Source organism: Onychomys torridus, chromosome 13 (genome assembly GCF_903995425.1).
Source record: "Onychomys torridus chromosome 13, mOncTor1.1, whole genome shotgun sequence".
In the NCBI taxonomy this organism is placed as follows: Eukaryota; Metazoa; Chordata; class Mammalia; order Rodentia; family Cricetidae; genus Onychomys; species Onychomys torridus.
The window spans coordinates 57,928,978-57,950,931 of NC_050455.1; the positions used below are offsets into that span (position 1 = coordinate 57,928,978).

Sequence of the window (21,954 nt, forward strand, 5' to 3'; positions counted from 1 at the left end):
GGAAATTCATGGAAAATCTTGGCTTCAAATGTGAAACAAACTTTGCCCAATGCTCAGTGGGTTCTGATGGAGGTGGCGCTCTGCCTTGTGCCAAATGAGTGAAATTTGGATGGTTGATCCATTTTGTCTTTTGAGTATGTAGAACTCCCTTCAAAATAGGAATAAAAATTACCTATTTAAGTAGCTTTAAAGTTAAAATACCCAAGTGTGTAAAAAGACACGATTAGTAGTCTTGAACACTAAGATTCCCTAGTGGATGGATAGGACAAGCATGAAGGGCAGTTGTGTCTGCGTCGGAAGCGGGGCATAGATGAACATACAGGTTCAAATCTATGCAGTTATCTTGAGCAAGTTATGAGGAATATTCTGACGAAACCTTAAATATATCTAGGTGTTGACAGTATTGGTGTGGTGTCCCTTTTAATCCCCAGCACAAGCTTAGCGCGGAAGAAGGAGTTTTCTAAGTAGCCGTAGCACCCCAAATGCACCTGATTTCCTCTGATCTCAGAAACTGAGCAGTGCTGGGCCTGCTGAGTATTTAGAAGGGAAAAGGAATTTCACAGGTCACACTGCCTTATTTAGAACTATTGGTCCATAGTTCTTCTAGAATTTAAGAAGTACTTGTATCTTGGGGAGGTTAATGCCATACATACATACAGCACGTGCTGTATACCTCACCCCAGCAGAGTTTTAGAAAGTTTTAAGACTCAAATAGATGTTATTTCCATAACTAATCTTGTGAACAATCATACTTAGTAAAATTAAGGGCAAACAAGCGTGTCTTCTTACCAGGTCATGTTTTATCACAAAACTACAAACAATTCTCGGAGCTCTAAGAATACCAGAAGTAAGGAAAAAAGACCGTGGACCTTCTGATTAACAAATGAATACTCAACTAAGAATTATAAATGATCGGGGGCTGGATAGAGGGCTCAGTGGTTAAGAGCACTGGCCTGCTTCCAGAGGACCCGTGTTCAACTCCCAGCATGGCTGCTCACAGCTATCTATAACTTCAGTTCTAGGGGATCTGACACCTTCATATAGACATATTCAGAGGCAAAAACACCAATGCACATAAAATAAAAGTAAAAAGTTATAAATAATCAAATATCACTAGCAGCTTTTTTTTTTAAAGCATTAAGTGCTCTTTTTTTTTTTTTTTTAAAGATTTATTTATTATGTATACAGTATTCTGTCTGCATGTGTCCCTGCAGACCAGAAGAGGGTGCCAGATCTCATTACAAATGGTTGTGAGCCACCATGTGGTTGCTGGGAATTGAACTTAGGACCTTTGGAAGAGCAAGCAGTGCTCTTAACCTCTGAGCCATCTCTCCAGCCCCCTCACTAGCAGTTTTTAAGCATCATGTAAATTACACTTATTTCACTCAGAGAAGACAAGAAAATCTAAAGGAGTGTCCACATCTGAAATAGTTTTGACCTTCAGCCTGTTGCCTGTTTTACTTGAAAAATGAACAGATCTCTATCAGGCTTATTTTTACCTGGGCAGGAATGCCCCAGAGCCCCTTTACCTCTGCATTCTGCCACTGTGCTCCCAAATCACTCTCATCCCATAGCAATGAGGACAGTTACCCAGTGCATCTGTAAGAAATGTCCATGGGACTGGAGAGATGGCTTAGAGGTTAAGAGCACTGGCTGTTCTTCAGAGGTCCTGAGTTCAATTCCCAGCAACCACATGGTGGTTCACAACCATCTAGAATGAGATCTGGTGCCCTCTTCTGGCGTGCAGATATACATACAGGCAGAACATTGTATACATAATAAATAAATAAATAAGTCTTAAAAAAAAAAGAAAGAAAGAAAGAAATGTCCAAATATGGTAGATGTAGCCATTAAGGAAATGAACTACCATGGAAAAGAGGACCCAGCTGTGCAAGAACCTGTTTATCTGTCAACTCTATTCCTTAATGTGCATCCATACACTGTAAATGAGCAAATAATCTATATATTATGGATGAAATTATTTAGGCCACTCCAGGTAGTTAAAAGGGAGGTTTATTTTGTTGGCTATCTTACAAATGAAGGGGTAGGTTGCAGGGTCTGGCAAAGGTATAGCACAGTCCGGCAGTGTTCTCTGGAGAACTCTGCTCGGTCTACCTCCAGCGTCCAGCATCCCAGCACCAAGAGCGACCTCCTCTTGATCCTCTGTCTTCCGCTCCCTCCTCAGCCCCGCCTTGTAGGCGTGATCATTGCCGAAGCCTCAATGGGGGTTGGAACTTCCAGGCCAATGCTGGGATGGCTATCCACTACAATATATGGAAAACAAATGTAAACATTTTGCTTTTATGTTTGAAAATGGGTCTAGGAAGTAGAGACCAGTAGCACAGACCTATAATCTCAGCTACTTGGAAGACTGGGGCAGGAGGATTGCAAGGTTAATAGCTGCTTGGGGATGCAGAGCTCAGGGGTAGCCCAGGCAAATGACATCCTGTCTCAAAATGCAAAACAAAATAAGAAGCTGGAGGTGTGTCATTAGTAGAGCTTAGCTTGCACGGACAAGGCCCTAGGTTCAATCTCTCATACTGCAAAGGAAATAAGTAAGTGGTATCAGGTAGTGTGTCCTTGTGTGTGCATGCACGTGTGCCTGTGTGGATGTGCATACATCTGCTAATCACTAACATTCCACACACACTTGAAAATAATTTTAGAGTCTACCTTCTTTTATTTTTTATTTATTTATTTTGTTTTTCAAGACAGGCTTTCTCTGTGTTGCTATTGTTTCTCTGGCTGTCCTGGAACTCACTCTGTAGACCAGGCTGCCCTCGAACTCACAGAGATCTGCCTGGCTCTGCCTCCCGAGTGCTGGGATTAAGGCGTGCACCACCGCCTGGCGAGAATCTCTATTCTTCAACCCTCTCCTGACTTGTTTTTCTGTGTTTGAAATTTGTCAAGTCTTGCTTTCAGTCAGAACTCAACTCCCAGTCATGGGATTGCTTTTATGCAAGTCCTTTCCTGGGAAATGTTTTGTGTGAAAAGATCAAAGTGTTTGTTTCTTTTAAAAATTGATACATGAAATTATTTCCTTTTGGAAGTATGTGTTCTGTAGGATTCTTCCGTGGATTTTGTTCAACTGGCTTGTGAACTAGTTCAGCAAGTCAATGCCACATGCTCAATATCTAAATATATTTATAATGAGGTATTATGTGAACACATAATAAAAATATACCTGTCCTACATCCTTGGGGAGAGAAAGAGAATGTTTATTTATACATGCAAATGCTCCACAGTTCCTTTAAGAACCCTTAAAAATCACTGTCTCCTTCTAACTTTGAAAAGTTTTCTGGTGGCTGGTTGTTTTTGCATCATATTTTTTTTTTTTATAATAAAGGCTGCATAGAAAGTTGTGCATATGAGTACTAGGTCAATGGAATGACTGGTTGCCAGTTATTTTACTAGACAAATCTTTCATGGGATCAGTGAGTTCTTTATGGGTTTTTGTAGGGAGGGGCATTGGGGAGAGAACTCGAGAGTCAAATGCATTGCAGCAAATAGGTCCTCAGTGCTGAAGCTGGCTGGAGTTGGGGAGCAGAGAAGAGGCAGGAGGAGGAGAGGCTCCTGAGCATATGATTTAAGGATGAGCATGAGGTAATTGTTAACATTTTCAGATGTGATATTACCAGGAGCCGCGTGAATCCAAGCGACGTAATTACTGTCAGTGAAATGACACAATTTGGTTGTTCATTGGTTTTCAAATAGTTTTCAAGTTATCTTGGGTGGGTAGTTAGCTTCCTCCTACCTCCGGCCACCTCATCTGTAGAGTGGGATTAATAAGATTCTCCCCTCAAGGGGTTGTGATAATTAAATGGGTTACTGCAGCCAACAGAGCTTGAAATACAGCAAGTTCTATGTGGATATTTGCTGCTCTTTGGCTGCCATCATTTAGAGTAACATCTATGCTATTGAAAAGTGTCCCCTACATCTGCCTGTAACCCCAAGGCATTGTGGTAAGGGAACAGTGCTAGGGCCCAGGGTAGGGTGATTGTCCTCTCCTACAGTCCCTAGAAGTTCCAAGGAGATGATGTTTGATTCTCATCTCCAGAGGTGTTTTTGGAGTGGTTTATCTAATGCCGAGTGGGAAGATCAATCCTTTGGGGAGAGGGATCAGCTCTGGTAAAGCTAAGCTACAGAACTGAAGCCCAAGGAGGGTGGTTGGGGAACACACAGACTCACCATGCTTAGGCCATCTTTAGCAGAGATTTTTCACCTAAGTGTTTGATTTCCCCCAAGCCCACCACAGTAGTTGGCATAGAGCAAAGGCGCATGTCTTCTTGTTGCTATAGCCAGCTCTCTGGCTTTGCTTCTGTCCAAGCCAACTTGGTTTTAGTAGTCAAGAAAGTAGAACCCAAACGGTAGGCATCTAAGATGTTGGAGCAACCTAAGGAGAACCGTTTCTTCGTTAGCTAGTTTAAATTCTCAGAGATGTTTTCACATCCTGTGTTCTGCAGTCCTACCATCCTCTTTAAAAATCTCCACAGGCTGGGTATGGCGACACATGCCTTACTCACAGTACTGGGAAGGCAGAGGCAGGAGGATTTCTGTGTGTTCAAGGTCATTTTCCCCTGCTGCCCAACTCTCAAAACCCTGGCCCTTTGGTGGATGATGGGCCATTCAACAACTATACATGCTTGAGGAAATGCGTCCACTTTCATTAAACAAATCAGGCAGAAAAATAAAAGTCAACGGGCATACATGTGATTTGTAAAGCACACAACTAATTTCTTCATATACATGACCAATTCTGATTCTTCATCTCTACTTAAGTGGACTGGGAGGGTCAATAAGAAGTGAAAGAAGTTTTGTTGAAGAGATGTGATGAGACTTTTGTACATTGGGGACTACATTTAGCTTTTGAGTGATGTACATCTGATGTGGGAGGAGAAGATCCTGGGGGAGAGTGCAAAGGGAAGTGTAGGGACTCTGTGTCCACTGCCGTAGGAATAGAGAGTCATGTGCAGAACAATGACGGTTGAAATTCAGTCAGCACATTCCCTGGCTAGGCAGTTAACTAGATCACTTGACATGTAGTGCAGGTATACTACGTACCAGCACCCACTGTGCCAGATGCCAAGATCACAGAGACAAGGGAACTTTCTTCCTGCCTTGAGGGACCACGTTAGTAGTGAGAAATCACAACATCAAGTTTCTAAGAACTTTATACAAGCGATTCTCACAGTGTGTGTGTAATCATACTACCATGTTCCAGATAAAGAGTCCGATACCCGCTAGATTATATATCCAGGTGATCCAGGGCCAAGTGGCACTCAGGTGTAGCCCTGCTGGATTCCACTCTGTTAGATGATTCTTCTGCAGTAAGAAGAAAGATGCCTTCAAATCAGGATTCCCTAACAGTGATTGATAGCTCCAGCTCATAATGAAGGGCTTGGGGCAGATAGAGCACAGAAAGGATGGGACATAAAGGGCATGCTTGTCAGTGTCAAGTCCGACTGGATCCACTGTTTGCTAACCATGTGGTATTGGTCAGGACTCATAGCTACTCTAAATGTCCCCATCTGTACAGTGGAGGCTGTTGTGTCTGCCATGTTAGTGTCTAAAGGATCTGTACTTGTACTTGTCTCTGGCCATGGTTCTTATTATTAGTATCAGGAGTGATTAGAGGGACAGATCTGCACACACATACACACACACACACACACACACACACACACACTCCCTCTCCCTCTCCCTCTCCCTCTCCCTCTCCCTCTCCCTCTTCTTGAGCTGACCAGTAAAACAGTTTTGCACTTAACTTCAGTGGTTAGAGATCATCTGCTATGTCACGTCCCCATGCTAGGCACTATATGTAGTCAACAACTGAAGAACTTAAGTCATTTATTTCCTCGTCTGGTAAGCATATCAACAAGCTTGGCCTCTGTGCCCCACGTTCAGGAAAGAGGGAATGTTGGGAGGAAAGAGCTAATCACACAGAATGGGAGGCTGTGGTAGTTGTGGTTATTTAGAAGGAAGGAGTTTCAGGGCGATTTGAAGATTTTGTTAGGCATCTACTACTGTGCCGGATAATCCCAGTTTCCTCATTTGGTAGTGTGAGCTTGTCACATTGTTTGCAGGTGGGGACCTTTTGTCATATTCTACTTGAGTGGTAACTTGCATAGTTGGCCATTAGACTATAATTAATTGAGCAACCTGATAGGTTCATGAAGAAGACCCTGCCCCCTGTTCCCAGAGAAGCCAGTCCCATAAAAATGGATTTTCTATATCCTTGCCCAGAGAGGCAAACATTTACAATAACCTTGAATTAGGACTCTCCCCATCCAGTATGATAAAGACTGACATGTGACAGATTGACACCCTTTTATTTTACTTAAATAGCAACATGGCCAAGTGAAACTCCGTGTCTTTGCTAGGGCCATGTTTTCACAGGAGTGGTGCTAATCCACATGTCTGTTAATAGGTCCTATTAAAGTTTTCCTGGGCTGGAGAGATGGCTCAGAGGTTAAAAGCACCGACTGCTCTTCCAGAGGTCCTGAGTTCAACTCCCAGCAACCACATAGTGGCTCACAACCATCTGTAATGAGATCTGGCACTCTCTTCTGTATACATAATAAATAAATAAATCTTTAAAAAAACCATTTTCCTATTTTACTTTGCTACACTATTGCTAACAAAAAGCATTTTAAGGAAAATACTGTTTATATGCTATTGAGTGATTACATGTCAAATTATAAATTAAACCATCTTCCTGAACCATTCTGGGAGTTTTAATTGACAAGAAAGTGTTTTTTCTTAAATTCTGTATAGTTTATATAGAATTTTGAAGCCTAATTATATTTTGTTACTGGTTCTTTGATGCCTCCCTCCCACCCTGCCCCCCCGAACCTACTCCTCCCAACAACTCAATTAATCTTCTTTTTAATATGTAATAGATGACCTGGGCTTCCGGAATGCATTTTCAGGAACCACAGGAAAACCTTCTCACTTTGGTGTATACAAGAAATAATGTTTTGTTTTTTAATTTGAGAAGAAATCAAATAGATGGATTATAAATCTCATCAATCCTTGGGCAGTTGTAATTTCCATTAAAAATGCATGAATTTTTACTTGACTACTGCCACATTATATATTAAGTTGCAGTTTCCATAGCAACCTTTGTATTACATTATAACATTTAACTGTAAGGTGTTTTTCTTTACAAGGAAAGACAGTATATTTGAACTTGGAAATGTTCAGTGAAATCTAATCACTGTTAAAGTAATTTTTGCTCAGGATTACTAAATTCTTTTGGAGTTATGCAAATTTCCAACCAAAATTGTGGAGTTTGTTTGTTTATATTATGGAAGAAGAAAATAAAAATTTTTAAGTATCAAATACACAGTCACTAAATGCCCATAATTGGTTTGAAAAGAGAAAATACAAAATTGGACCAGCCTTGCAGTCATCTGTCAATGTCCAATACCATAAGTAAGAGCTTAACTTATCCTATTTTATGTGATACAGAGAGTTCTATCCCATGTCACACACTTTTTTTTTTTTTTTATTTTGGTACAACTAGCAGATTGACTTTAAACCATTTTTATCTTGTATTTAGTTGAGTTAACAGCAAATTACTTCTCTGTTCAAGAAATAAAATCAAATGAGTTGCTGAAGAAATCCTTGTGGCATTTTGAGGAAAGTAGCCACTTACTCTTAAGTTCTGTGATGCTTGGCCCATTTCTTTACTAAATATGGGGGAGTCCCTATCTTCTTGCCAGTGTGGCCCAAGGCCATGAAGCTGTCACTGTTGATATAGACTCCTATATTTAACCCTTTCACCTTTTTATAGTGATGTTTCAAAATTGTTAGCGCAGTGTGAGTTTTATTTTGTTTTGTTAATCTGAAAGTAGAGTATCTGATTGTCATTCTCAGCTTTGGATGACTTTGAAGAAGTGGTCAGTGGGTTTTCACAGGACTGTGCTGAAGGGCAGAGGGAAGAAGTTGAAGTATATGTTAGGCACTGTTTCTGCTGGAAATTTTACATATGCTGTTTCTTCTACTCCCAATAACTCTGGTAAAGCATTTCTTAGTCCCTCTTTACAGGGGAGGAGAGAGTGGTTTTCTTCCAGCAGTCTGTATTCCTCTGAGCTTGGGTCCATGCAGAACTCACCTGTCCTTCTTACTTTGCTTCAATCAACCCTCCCCTCCTCCCTCCCTCCCTCCCTCCCCCTTTTCCCCTCCCCCTCCCTCTGCCCCTCTCTCCTTTCTTTTCTCCTTCCTGCCTCCTTTCTTTCTTCTTCCTTTGCTTCCTTTATTGTAGTAAGGGTTGAGTCTGTGGCTCACATGCGCTAGGCCACTGCTCTACCACTGCGTTACAGCACCAGCTCCTTTTCATTTTTTATTTTGAGATAGGCTCTTGCTAAGTTGCTCCTAAACTGGCCTTGAGCTTCCTCTGTAGCCCAGGCTGGCCCTACCTTCACAGTCCTTTGACCTCTGCTTTCCAAATACCTGAGATTACACAACTGCCCCACCAGGCCCAGCTTGACCTTTTTTTTTTTTTTTTTCTTTTTCTGATTTTCTGTGGAATACAGTGTGCACTATAAATTTAATATGAACTACTATTTTTTGAAATGTCTAAAATTTTTTTTAAAAGAAACGACTTGCTCAATGAGAATCCCAATAATTTGTATTTCTCTGTTACATGGCAACCATCCGAGCCTCTGGTTATCTCTGCCATCCCGACTTTCTAATTTTTTTTTTCACCAAGTCTTGTTTTGCTGAAATTAAGTCCAAGACAGAAATTAAAGTTAAGCTGTAACAGTGCCTTTCTGGACCTTCAGGGATCAGAGATAAAGGCTGCCCAAGGTCTGACCTTCAGTTGTAAGCTTTGAAGTTCAAAAGTGGACAGGTGGAATTACTGTGTTCTTCATTGCCCTTTGGTGCAAGATATATTCTAGGTTGCCGAGTAAGTGCGAACAGCAGCAAAATTACGGCCCCCTCCTGCTACTAAGTAAGTCAGCAATGGCCCTTCTGTGGTCAAAATGGCAAATTCAGCAGCAACTATTCGATAGGGATTTGCAAAAACTTCCCCATGGCTGTTAAGAATCTTGTTCAGCAGTGTCTTTGAAAACCTAATTCTGTGCAGAATTAGCCATGTAGATATGTCCTCGGCTGTGACCATGTATTTAAAACACATCTACTTTGTAATTTCTCTCCATGTCTGGTTTGCACCTAATGCTGCAAAATCTATTAGGGACCCATACTGACATCCAACATTTATAAGTTTCGTAGCCGTGCTGAATTTTATTTCCATTTTAAAATAACAGATCCCCGCCTTGATGGGGTCAGCTCCCCATACAAAGCCACTATACATCACTGGGGGCTGTGGAGGAAGAACGGAGTCGCAGCTGTGTGAGGGCTAGAATACCCAAACACGAATTAGACTCACACGCATTTGGCAAAAGTTCAGAAAAGGAGCTTAATCTGGTTTCATCCGAGACTGCTTTTCTCGGTTCTGCAGCACCCCCGCCCCCCAAGATGTTGTGTCTGATATCAGATCACAACGTAATGGTAATGACGCAAAAGAAGAGGAAGCCTGGAAAACAAGGGCATATTTTCCCCCTCGGAGATCTCCTGACCCGCACTTCTTTCTTTGCCTTCCCAGGACCCACCCCTGAAATTCAAGGCCGTTCACCTATTAGATAAATTAATCATATGCCCCAAAGCAGTGTGCATAGCTCTCTGATCTCACTCATATCTATAATTAAGGGTAAATATAATTTTCCTTTTTCGAGATGAACCACCCACCCATTACATTTAAAGTGCTGACTGAAATGAAATAATAGTTCGGAGCAAGATGATTTTAGTTTAACAAGAAAAAAAAAAGTTGATAATTTAAGCTCCGAGCAGTTACTTCTATTTTTGGTTACCATTCACTTATAAATCTAATTTGAGATATAAGCCACTTCTCTGTTTCCCAAGTTTAATTCATGGTTTACATCCTTGGTTGTATAAACCAAGCTTAGTAGTTGATGAAGGCACGAAGGTACTCACCCAGCCCCAAATGGAATGAGGGCAGGCCTAAGATGACGTTAGAAGTCTTCATGTTCAGACCTACTAGGAAACAAACAATGGTGTGATTGCCTTGACCCTCTCAGAATCTTGACTGCAGTGTCTGAATGGCTATGTCGGGCAGGCTCTGTGCTGGGGAGTGGGCCACAAGGAGTGAGTGACTCTCCAGTCATTGGAGCTTAGTGAACAAAGTTGGTACATTTCCTTCTTTGGTGGTTGTGTTTTAAGGCTTGAAGTTGTTTGCCTGTGGATGAGAAGCAGGGGAAGAAGGGCTTGTCTCATCTGTCTGGACAGTTGAAATGATTCACAACTATAGCTTTAAGATTTACAGGTTAGATGTGGGAAACATCATATCTTGCTTCTCATGTTTCCTGGTTAACCTGGTTACTGTGGAGCCAGAATAACCACGGAACACAAGCTTGCACAATGTAAAAAACAAAAACCAAAACAACAAAATACAGGACCCTTAAACTTCCTGATCTTATTTAAGGCAAGGATGCATCTGCCCATTTTGAAAGTAGATTTGGCTTTTAAACTTAACGTCCATGAAATATAAATTTGTTTTCAAAGCTATACATACTTGGAGGTAATTTTATCAACAGATGAATGCCTTATCTTTTATGTGTACGGTTTATTTAATTTGCCTTAATCAAATGCCATTGACTTTTAAACATTCATGTACCCAAGTGTTTCAGCAATGGAAATTATTTTTAATCTTTCTCATTACTACAGAGGGTTAGGCGTGCAACATAAAGACCAAACAATAGTAAATAGTCATTGTTCATTTTACCAGTAGACCCTACAATAAGAGCGCATATATTTTTATCTTCATTTCCCTGTGGGGGTGATTAGTGCCCCTTTAAATTTGAGGAAATGTTTATTTTTGTTTCTTTAGAAGAATGACTCCATTGTCTAAGTGAAAAAAAGGTGGGGTGGGGGATCAAACAAGTCTAAAAGAAAGAAGCAGGAATGCGTGGTTTTTTTTTGTTTGTTTGTTTTTTGTTTTTTGTTTTTTTGTGGGTGAGCAATTATGAGGAGTCTCCATTTGGAAGTGCTCTGTGGCTTTGCTGTTGTCTTTCCACATAGTTCATGTGGCTCTGTAGAGGACTTCAATGCTGATTTGCTTATGACTGGCCCACAGGAAGATTTTCTTTGAAATCAACAACAAGCAGGTCAGGAACAGCCAGTTAGCTGTGCTCTCATGATCTTTTTTCACTGTTCTATTGTGAATGCTTCTAAAACCCAGGGAAAGTAGTTTGTTTGTTTTTAGTTGCCCTATTGCATAGATTTCCTTTTCTGGGAGTGAAATCTTTGCTACCTGGACCAATAGGAGTCAACCAATGGTTAGGCCCATTGGAAAGAGAAGTGAATATTTTAGAATATTTGCTCAACCCTTGCTCGAGGATTTTATGTATTTTTGCAAAAAAGGATACAAGAAAAAATGAGAGTAATGGCTGCCAATACAATGTCTATGTTATTGACAGATACCAAGCTAGTCTTATTCCATGGGTCATGAATGATGTAGCTTAATCGTAGACCATTTGCCTAGAACGCAAGAGGCTCAGCTCACTGTAAAATAATAAAAACAACAATACTATAGTATTATTTTCAAACTCTTTTCCCAATAAAATGAAGACTCAGTGGTAGATTTACCAACTTATGGAGAGACAATAACTTCATATAATAGTAACACTTTTATCCGTGGAGATATCAAAAAACATTCTTGGAATAAGAGTTAAATAAATAGAGACTTGTCAATAAGAGTTTGCCAAGAGTGAAATTCCAGGTAGAAATTCTAATTTTTGAATGCCAAAGATGATAAAAATAAATGCTTGCTGTCATACCCCTGAATTCCATAATTTGTGGAAACGTTGGTTATAATGTGCTTGGTGCTTTTGTTTGCCATTATTAGTACTTTACTGTCTTCTAAAAGTTCTAGAAATGCAATAGTTGAGTATGCTGATCTTATATTTTTGTCTGGCAAATGATCCAATTTCCATCCTTTGTGGATGAAACTAAGATGTTAGCAGTGAGCTAATTGTTCAGTAATATCTTTTTACTCTTAGAATCTCTTCTTCAGGTTTTTTTTAATTTTTATTTTTTTTAAGTAATGTTTATCATGTATCCCTTGAAAAAGTGGTAAGCTGGAAGCAGGGAAGACAGGCATGCCAGTGGCTGATTAGCCTGTTATGTATTGTTCACCAATAGGGACAGAACTCGTCCACCAGCGCCAGCTCTCTATGATATTTAGCTATATTGTGGTGGTGAGGAGAGCTTTGAATTTTTGATTTTCCAGCTTATGGGTCATATTTGACCAACTGCTTTCACTGGAAGACATGCCACTTTGTTGAGCTATTTAGGAATCAAAAAGGCTGTCTTAATTTAAAACAAGGACCCTTTGTTTTAGGTGGTGACTGCCTTGTGAAATTTTTCAGTTCTCAGCGGGTTAACCAGGGAACAGGGGCAGAGTCATAATTGGCCTATTTAGAGTATTTTGCATGTGAATAGTGTGTTAGTGAAGCATCCCTAAGTCTGTTGTGAGTGACATGGTGATTAGAATTTAGATTAGGGAAAACACATTCTGTACTTTATCAAGGACAGTAATTAGTTCCATCAGTAAAAGTTGATTACAAGTAACGATAAAGTTAGATTTTTAGTACTTAATTTTAAAATTTCTTTATTAAATAGCAAATTTGTTCTTAATATAAATGGTACTATCTACACTTGTTTTATTGCCTATCAGAATAATTGAAAGAACAATGTGTTCAATGCAGAGTATAATCAGGCAGTTTGGTTTATTTTGTGGGTAAGTTTCTGTGTAGCTTTTAGAAAATGTAATATTATGTAATCTGTCTTATGTCATCATTTTTTGAAAAATTAGCAGTTTGTCACACCATGATAACTTTATGATATTTGCAGGAATGTGCTAGAGTTCAGGTGAATGTTTAATCCATGGGGATATGTTTTAGTTTCTGGTTGACTTCAAGGGAGCGTGCTGAAGTCCTCAGGGTCATTCCTGTTTGCAGAGGATGCCTCCTTCTGCTATAATCTTGAAAGTTTTCCCTGGGATTTGAATTTCTTTTCCACTCATTTGGCATTCTGTCCTCTGTGGGTCCTGTGCAAATTCCTGGATGATGAGGATGTGTCCAGTAGAGAGTGGACCATCCGCACTCATCCTCAGTGTGTGCAGCCTGGAGAAGTTGTATGTTTTCCAAAAAAATGAGATTTATGTTTAGAAACAAGGCTGTGAATAGTTCCCAGTATGGGGAAAGAAACCACTCACGTTAAATCACATTTTCTTATGGAATTAAAGTGTTAGTCATCTGAAATGATTTTTCAAAATCCATTTGGTTTAGAGGGTACCATCTACTTACTGTCTTCAAAGTAAAGGGTTAACAATGCAGAACTTGATGATAGCTTCCTCAGTGGCTTTTGCTTCTTGACAGTTGTTTGGTTAATTGTCTTAGCTCAGCAAACGCTCTGTTCAAAATCGAGTGCGAGGTGGTAAATGTGAAAACTTAAACTTCCGTATTTGTCTTTTTGTTTTCACCTTCTAGCAGAGTCTCCTTGGAGGGGACATGGATATGGGCAATCCAGGAACCCTTTCGCCTACCAAACCTGGCTCCCAGTACTATCAGTATTCTAGCAATAACACCCGGCGGAGGCCTCTTCACAGTAGTGCCATGGGTAAGGCCCCTTTCTGTTTGAATGCCTGGAGTCTTTATTGAATTCACTTTTAAATAATGCCATCCTACCCCTACTTTGCCCCAGAAAGGATACCCCCCCCACACACACACCCATAACACCGAGTCAGCCGCCCTCAGCTTGGTGTCTTTTCCATCCCCCAGGGATTATGGTAACAATTTACACAGCAACATAACTTTTTAAATGTCTGTTTATTTCAGTGTGTCACTTGGCTGTGCACACAAGAAACCTGTGTGTCAAAACGCAGAGCAGTCCCAGGTAGATAGATCCAGTTTCGTAGACTTCACCAGGACAGTGGACTTTGCATTCTGGTAGAACGAAGTGTGAAACGGACGAGCTAGGAGGGAGGACGAGCTAGGAGGGCTGCCCTTCTCTCAGTTGACCCTCAGAGACTAAAGCCCCTCTCTCGGTTTACCATCTTTTCCTTTGGAGAACTGGGCGTGTAGGAGCTCACAGCGTCTTCGTTTTTTTGTTTTTGTTTTTTTTTCAGAGGTGCAGACAAAGAAAGTCCGAAAAGTCCCTCCAGGTTTGCCCTCCTCAGTAAGTACTGCCTGTTTTTGCTCCATCCTGTGTCCATTGTGTTGAGTTTGGTATCCGTAGAAGGCAATAGAAGTCAACACGTTTCTATGTGCCCAGAGCTGTGTGTGCATCTAGAATGTGGAAGAGGTAGAAAGGACCAGCTAGCTACCCTTGCTGTGGTGATGATTTGCCCCTGCTGGAAGGCTGAGGGCTTATGTTGGTAGTCAGCAAGTTAAGCTCTGAAGAGAGCCTTGAAAAGGCACCTCAAGTTGCAAGCTTTACCTGTTCAGGGCTTTGGAGAGCATGAGTATTAGTTTCATGTGTTGGTTAAATTCTTTGTCAGTATTATGATGATTTATGGATTTGCATGCGAAAGGAGATTTGTGGAGCGGATTTAGGGAAAATTTACATGGGTTTCAGCCCAGAGTGCAGGGAGAATGTCTCTATTTTCTGAAGAGGTTGATGAATAAGGACTGCCAAGGTGGTCACTGTTTGCTCTGTAATGCTAGGTGGGGGTAGAGGAATCCAGCTATAACCAAAGCATTCTGGGCATTCTTAATACCTGGAGCTGTGTCTGAGAGCTGCTGTGCAGCCCCAGGCCCCAACCTAGGAAAAGTTGGTTGTGATCACAGGAAATGCATGACACATTGATTTGAGTTCATGCATTTATAAATTTTTTTGTCCTAGGAAGTATTTAATTTGTTTATAACCAATCCATTGCTAGTAATTTTCTCCTTATGTAAAATTTAAAAAAAAATTATTTCCTGTCTTTTTCATGTTTCCTACTTTTTTTCATCCTTCCTTCCAGGGTTGTACATGTAAAGACAGTTTTAACTTAATCTTCTAGTATGTAAAAAAAAAATGACTAATGGGCCTTATAAGTTCATACACTTTAAGACAAAATTATATTTAGATTTCTGAAAATGTATTACCAATCAGTGCTCTCATTGGTTCTATTTCATTTTTAGTAAATTAGAAGAATAATGGGTTTTGCAAATGTGCTAGATTAACCCACACACCTGTGTATTTGACTTGATTTCGGTTCAGCTCATCTAAAAAATTATTAAATGAATATATCAGAATAAGTCTTATCAAAAAACCCCACAAATTTTGTATGCTGATTATCAGACTTGATAATGTTGAAGAAGCACCACAAAATTAGCCATAAATATGGAAAAATATTGTGTAAATAAAACTGCCAATGGCATATAAAATAGTCATTTTAGAATATCAATATGTCACTTAAAACTGTACCATGTTGTTATTTCTTGAGTTTCTATATTTTATTGAAATTGGCTGTTTTTGTAGGCATATTTTAAGCTTGGAGTTAGTGGTAGAGTTAATGTAGATGAAATTTTAGATTTTAATAGTTTTAATGACAGCTTCAAATGATAAAGTCCTTGAAGCTGTTTACATTTCAAACATAACCCTGATAGTACTAAATACATTAAAAGGGCCTAAGCCTATCTCATCACATCTATGCCTAAAGTTAAAATGAATTTTGGGATTTTTGTTGTTGTTTGTTAGTTTTTTGTTGTTTTTTCCACTGCAAAAAAAAAAAAAAATTGCAGAAATCTTCACACTTTCTTAGGAGTTCTTGAAGTATCTATGATGTTACTAATTATCAGTAGTTACAAATATTTAAGTATTTTTCTATAGTTAGCTGGTCTCTACAAAAACATTTTCAAGGGTTTTTATTGCTGTTGGTGGCACATCCCTTACACTATGCTCAGAAAACAGAAAATCTTTTTCTTCTAACACATGACAGTTAGAAACTGGAAATTTGTTTATATTATTCAAGTTTTGGGTTTTGATGGACAGTCAGTTTAGGATGAACTCTTGTGAGAGAACATTTCATGGTTAAATGTCTTAATGGCCCTATGGGATACATTGATAAATAGCCCTTCTTAAAAAGATAAAAGGAGATAGGTTTGAATAGTTTTGCACTCTGTTTCCTCTTTACTTGGTAATTCTAGAACATCTCAGTTCTCTTTCAGTTGCAGTTTGGTTAGTGTATCCTAACTTTGTTCTGTTCCTCTATTACTGATAATGAGGTCTCACGCCTTGCCACCATTAAAAGAAAGAAGTGTGTATTTTACTTGATTTTAGGAAACAGTCTGTGCTAGACACTATAGCAGTTTGGCTCCAACAGGTCTAGAATTCTGTATTTTTAGATCTATCTCCCTTATTTTTAAGTTCAAATAAAATTATGAAATGTGTCTGACTCAAGATACTTCTAAACCTTGCTTCAACATATTTTTGAGTTTATGTGTAACACATAATAAAGGACTGAGTTAGCTTTCTTTTACAGTGATTAGATTAGATGAAGGCATTTATGTTCTCTTAGATATATATTGACCATGATAGCTAGTAATAAATTTATCTCAGTCTGTTGTGTCAACTCATGCCCTGCCCCCAGTGAAATGGGCCCTCTCTCTTTCGTAGACAGTCGGAGGAACATTTACAGTGTGGTTTCCCATAGTCACATATTGTGATGCAATTGTGAGAAAGAGGTAGACTTCCCTTGCTGTCAAGAGGCTGGTCCTTTCAGGCTATCTGGGTCAAGGAGGTGGGGAGAATTGCCTAGCTTTGTTTAAAAGCTGTGCTTTGGCTTTAGAGTGAGGGAAAGGGAGAGAGGCAGAGGGGGAGGGAGAGAGACACACACACAGACAAACAGACAGACAGAGACTTGGCTCAATATTGTGTCGTCGTTTTGGTGGGATACATGAGCATACATTTGTACTGTATGCCACATCTAGAGACCTCCAGTCACCCTGAAGGCTTGACATAGGATGGTATAAGAATCATCCACAAGGCTTACAGTCTTTAGAACCATAGAGGAAGAGAGGACAGGCCCTCTGGAAAGCAGAGGTCTAGAGCGATGTGTAGGGTACTTTGATTGTCTAAGGAAAGACTGTGGAAAATGATACTTGTTCAGAAAGCTCCACTTCCTGCTGTGAAACATTGTCCTGGGCCATGTCCCACTGTCTCCTAGCCTCCCTTTTCTGAAAGGATTTCAGGAATAAAACTGTATGTATGTGCTTGACATCACAGGTCACCTCGCGTTTCTGACCTTTGAATCTGCACGTGAACTTGTTGTCTATTCAGAGCTCCACGTCTCGAGTTTCTACTTTAAAGCATATTTCCTTGTGATCTGGGCACTTTGCAGCTTTACTACCCTTTCCAGCAAGTTTCTTGTTTGTAAATAGCCTAGTAATCATACACATTTAGTTGTGCATTTACACAGAGAACAAAAAAGGCACTATATTAAATTATAGATTAGGAGAAATGATCCATGCTTTTTTATGAGAAATTATTGTGATAGAATTAAAGTCTATAACGTAACAATTTCTAAGTGTACTGTTTAAAAAGATTCTTATGAAATGCACAGAAAATAAAAGTGGAACAGATGTCATTTGGAAATTTTATTGTGCTCACTAACATGTAAACATACAAAGCCTTGGTAATCAAGTTGAAATTATGTATGTTTTATCAGCAAGTATGAAGAAGAGGTACAGCTTTGTATTTTGGACATTTGTGGAGTTAGTCTCCATTTTAATTGCGAACTTCTCCATAGGCTCATTCAGGCCTTTTGGAACATTGTAAGATTTTGGAAATACAAAGGATTGCCCTAATAACTATTTTATGACTTCTGTCATGTCCAGGGAGATCTTCACAAACTGAGTTGTTCAGTGAAGTCTAATTTCCGTGCTAAATTGTAGTTTTGTTTTATTTATTTATGTTTAATTCAGGAGGATCTGGCAAGCTTTAAGTGGTCAGAGATAATTTTGGATGCACAGATCCTGAGGATAAGATTCTAAAATAAGATTGGAACATGTCCAAGAAAATTTGAGGCATGAGTGGCTCCTTAGGTGGATTTGAGAAAACAAAACTGTAGCATGTATTTGGTACCATTTGATACACCCAAGGAACATGAGTTCTTAGGGAAAATAAAATCTTTACATCTGGACTTAAATATATTTTATAGAGAGTTTATCAGATACATCAATGAAAGTGGATAATACTAACAGTATTCATTTTCTTAGATATTTCCCATCACATTAAAAATCCATTTGAGTGTTTTAAATATGCTATTGAATCCATACTTTAAAGTATTTTAGATATTTTTCCTCCTCAGGTGCTTAAAGAAATCTCAAATGATTTCTCAAGAGGAATTGGTAACTTGTTTGTTTCTTAGTGGGAGCCCAGATGTAATAGGTTAAAAAACACAGTATTTAGAATATATAGACCCTCATCGCTTTTGACGGGTAGCATAAGGCAATCATAGACACACTGTTTTGTATCTCATGGTGCATTTTCATGTCAACACATTTTAACCTGAGCGGTAATGCAACCCTTTTAAGATGGCTGTGGCAGTATTAAATGTGTCATGAGTAAATTGAGCATAGGCCACTTGGACTTGGGCTTGTATGGGGAATCTAGAAGCATCCAGTATGTGATAAGCTATAACCAAAGGTGTCTTCAAGGTCCTTTCCTGTAGTGATGCAAACAATTGTAATGGTTTATATTAAAGTGTTAGGTCAGCTCGTAGAATCAGCTCTGAACTTAGTGTGCTCATATTCAGCTAAAGATACTAAAATATGAGATTTGATTATATAAATGAAGCCAATAAATTATGAAAATATATAGGGAGGAAGGAGATTACGGTAATGCAATTAAACCATGCAAATAAGACAAGAAACATTTGCCCAGCTCATATAGCATATATAACACAACAGTGGGGACACGGTGAAAACCGAGAGAACATTCTTCACTAAGTATTTGTTCATGTAGTGAATGCAGGATTCACGAATCCAGCTGTGAGCTTAAAGTTCAGTAATGTGTTTTCTGGAAATCAACCTCATTCTCTCCATTGCTTTTAGAGGCTAAATAAAAAGTTCAGTTTTGTATGAGATTCCCAGATAGGAAATAAGTACAGGAAGGTCTTTGCATTGGGGACTCATTATTTCAGAAAGTACACACAGGAAATATGCACCATCACCATTTGGCATTTGGTGTTCCAGTCTCACAGAAGTTTGCACAAAGATTTCTGTATTGTTGAGAATTTCAGAATAATTCTTAGAACTTCAGAATACAATCTCTCTTCCCTTCTTCAGAAAGAGACGTCTGGTGTGCATATTTTAAATATAAAGAAAGGAAGACATGTAAGTGGCCAAGGAGGGGTGGGGGGGATGGGGAGCAGACAAAAATCAAGGCTCTCTGTAGAGAGATTTGTGTATCTGTGAGCTATTCAAAGGTTATCTTTGCAAACTGAAAAGTTAAAAACCTCAGAGGCTCAAAGGAGACAAGACTACTCATTCCTCTAGCCAGAGGAGTATTTGTGTATGTATCTGATTTATCTTCTCAGCTGGCTGCCTTAAGGTAGGCATGAAGCACTATGCCCTTCCCCTTCCCCAGTGTGTGTGATTATTTGTAATCAAGTTTTCCAATTCAGTGTACCTATTAAGATTTATCGGGACTTCTTTAAGAGTTCGGCAGCTAGAACCGTACATCTGTACTCACGTGTTAAGAAAGGAGAAATGCATTTTAGGGAGCTCTTATTTTGTACTTTCCTTTCTCATCTTCACTAAAGAGTATAATTTAGAGTGGAAATGTGGACTCTTAGTGGTTTAATTACAGAAACCTAAGAACTTGCTGCAAGTCTCCTTTACCTCGGAAAAGAGAATAGTCCAAGGACTTTCATGTATTTTGCAATTATAAAGCTTGTTTTGAAGCATCTGGCTTCTCTCTGGATTTCTTGTTTACGGACATGGATGTATAGATGGGGACTTGATATTTAGTTGGAAGTCATTCCTTTTTAGCTATCAAGAGTTCACTGGCTGCAACAGTCTTATATCCTAACAGAGCAAAATTGTTTCCATGTTCCATTTAGTGTCAATTTCTGCATCTCCAAGATGGATTGTCTTCCTTTCACAGAATTTCAAAAGTTTTTATTTGAAGTAATGAATCAGAGGTAGACCTTGGGGGGCTAAATACAATTTAGCAGTGTCAGTGATTCTAAAAGAATGAAGAGTTTCATCAAAAAGAGCAAAGTTGTATTTTCCTGAGGCAGAATAGCTACAGCTAGACTATTGACAGACACCTGCTTTGTTTCTTTTTAGAAGTAAATTGCATTGAATTTAAAACCCCACATTTCAAAGGAATAGCCTGGGTCTGTATTGTCCATGGTGTGTTTGTGTAGCCACTGTGTTCCTTTTCAAAGAGCAGGAACTTTCATAAAATGCGGGCAAATTCTGTAGTTTTAAATACGCGATTATTTGATCTAAGAACAGCAGCATGCGAATGGTTGTGTTTTCTGTTTCAAAGCCGCTGCATAGGAGGAGCAGGCCCAGCCGCCTTTCACTTGAGCACATGGTCCCTCTTCAGGGACATGAAGGTAATGCAGGCGATTCCCTGGGTCCCACCTCAGAGCCCCAAACCCGAATGAGCTGTGTTCTGTGCAGGTGTCTGGACTTCAGTCCAAAACGAATGTGAAAGCTATATTTTTGCAAAAGAATATTAAAAAAAAAATCTCTCAGCAGCATAGAAACACAACCATGGCAAGCTGCAGGATTATTTCAGTCTGTTGCTAGGAAGGGACGTTGGTCTGCAAGCATTCACTTCCAGGGTCATCCTGGGAAGAGATTCTGGGTAGAGTGTGAAGTTTCACTAAATGTATTTTGACTCTTCGTTAGAGGAGGGAAACAGGGGCATGCCTCAGCTTGGCTTTATGGACCTGTCTTCAAAGCTGCCTGTGGGAAAATGCCCTGCTCTGCTGCCATGTTGGTGCTGACTAAAGAGAGCCCTTCCTTATGAAGCGTGGATTCCTAGTAGAAAGATGTGTTTTCTCAGAAAAATCAACCTTGTAGTACATTCAGTCATGAAAATTGGTACCATTCATCACACACACACAGACAACCGATCACCATCACCACTTGCTGTTGCCAGTTAAGAGATTTTATAACAATGCTGTTTTGGAACAATTATTTTGATATCATCTGTGAAAGAGGATCTGCCTGCCTGCAGCATCCTCCCTCCCAGCCCATATCATTCTAAATATGCCTCCTGGATTATACTTATAATAATATTGTAATGGCTTTCATTCTCCTGATCGGCACAGTATATCATTATATCATTAGCTGCTATGAGAAAGCGGTTTCAAGTAGGTGGCTGATTCTTAGCGGTAATGTTTTCAAGTAACCCTGTTTGGGGAATTGGGCTATTGCACAGGTGCTCAGGTGTATTAACACAGGGCTCAATAATATTTTCTGGTTTGCTCATTATGAAACAAACTTCAGGGCACAAAATAATTCAATAACAAGTCATGTATAAAACCAAACGCTGCTATTTGAACAAACTTTAGTGACTTGAACTATTAAAAGGAGAATCGAGGCATGACTGAGAAGGTACAGGGTATTCAGTTCATTTCTCAATTCACGGAAGCAGAGAGCTGAGTGTGCACAGCCTGGTCATCATCATTGTCATCAGTAGACTGTTGCAATAGTCACTTGATCTCAGGCATATGCTTTGGAAGTGAAATTTTGCTGCAGAAATCTTATGAGTCCCTCACATACTACCTTGGCATAAAGTTCATTTGTATAGCTACTCAAGATAGCGGTCCATATTATCAATGGCCTCATTTGATACATGGGCAAAATGAAATGAAATTCAGTGTATTGACTGTAGGTCGAAATTGTTTGGATTTGTAAAATT

General features: G+C 39.5%; 1 protein-coding gene across 7 annotated transcripts in view; it reads left to right on the forward strand.

The window, feature by feature from the left end:
• The window catches only part of Tcf4 (transcription factor 4), a 346,375-nt gene that overhangs the window by 209,161 nt on the left and 115,260 nt on the right, over positions 1–21,954 (forward strand). Inside the window, exons 7-8 of one of the 7 annotated variants that reach the window (XM_036204526.1) lie at positions 13,578–13,704; positions 14,213–14,262. The exons of the other annotated variants lie outside the window; for them this stretch is intronic. Coding sequence (XP_036060419.1) covers positions 13,578–13,704; positions 14,213–14,262 — 177 coding nt within the window. The remainder of the gene's footprint in view (positions 1–13,577; positions 13,705–14,212; positions 14,263–21,954) is intronic. 7 annotated transcript variants of the gene reach the window in all.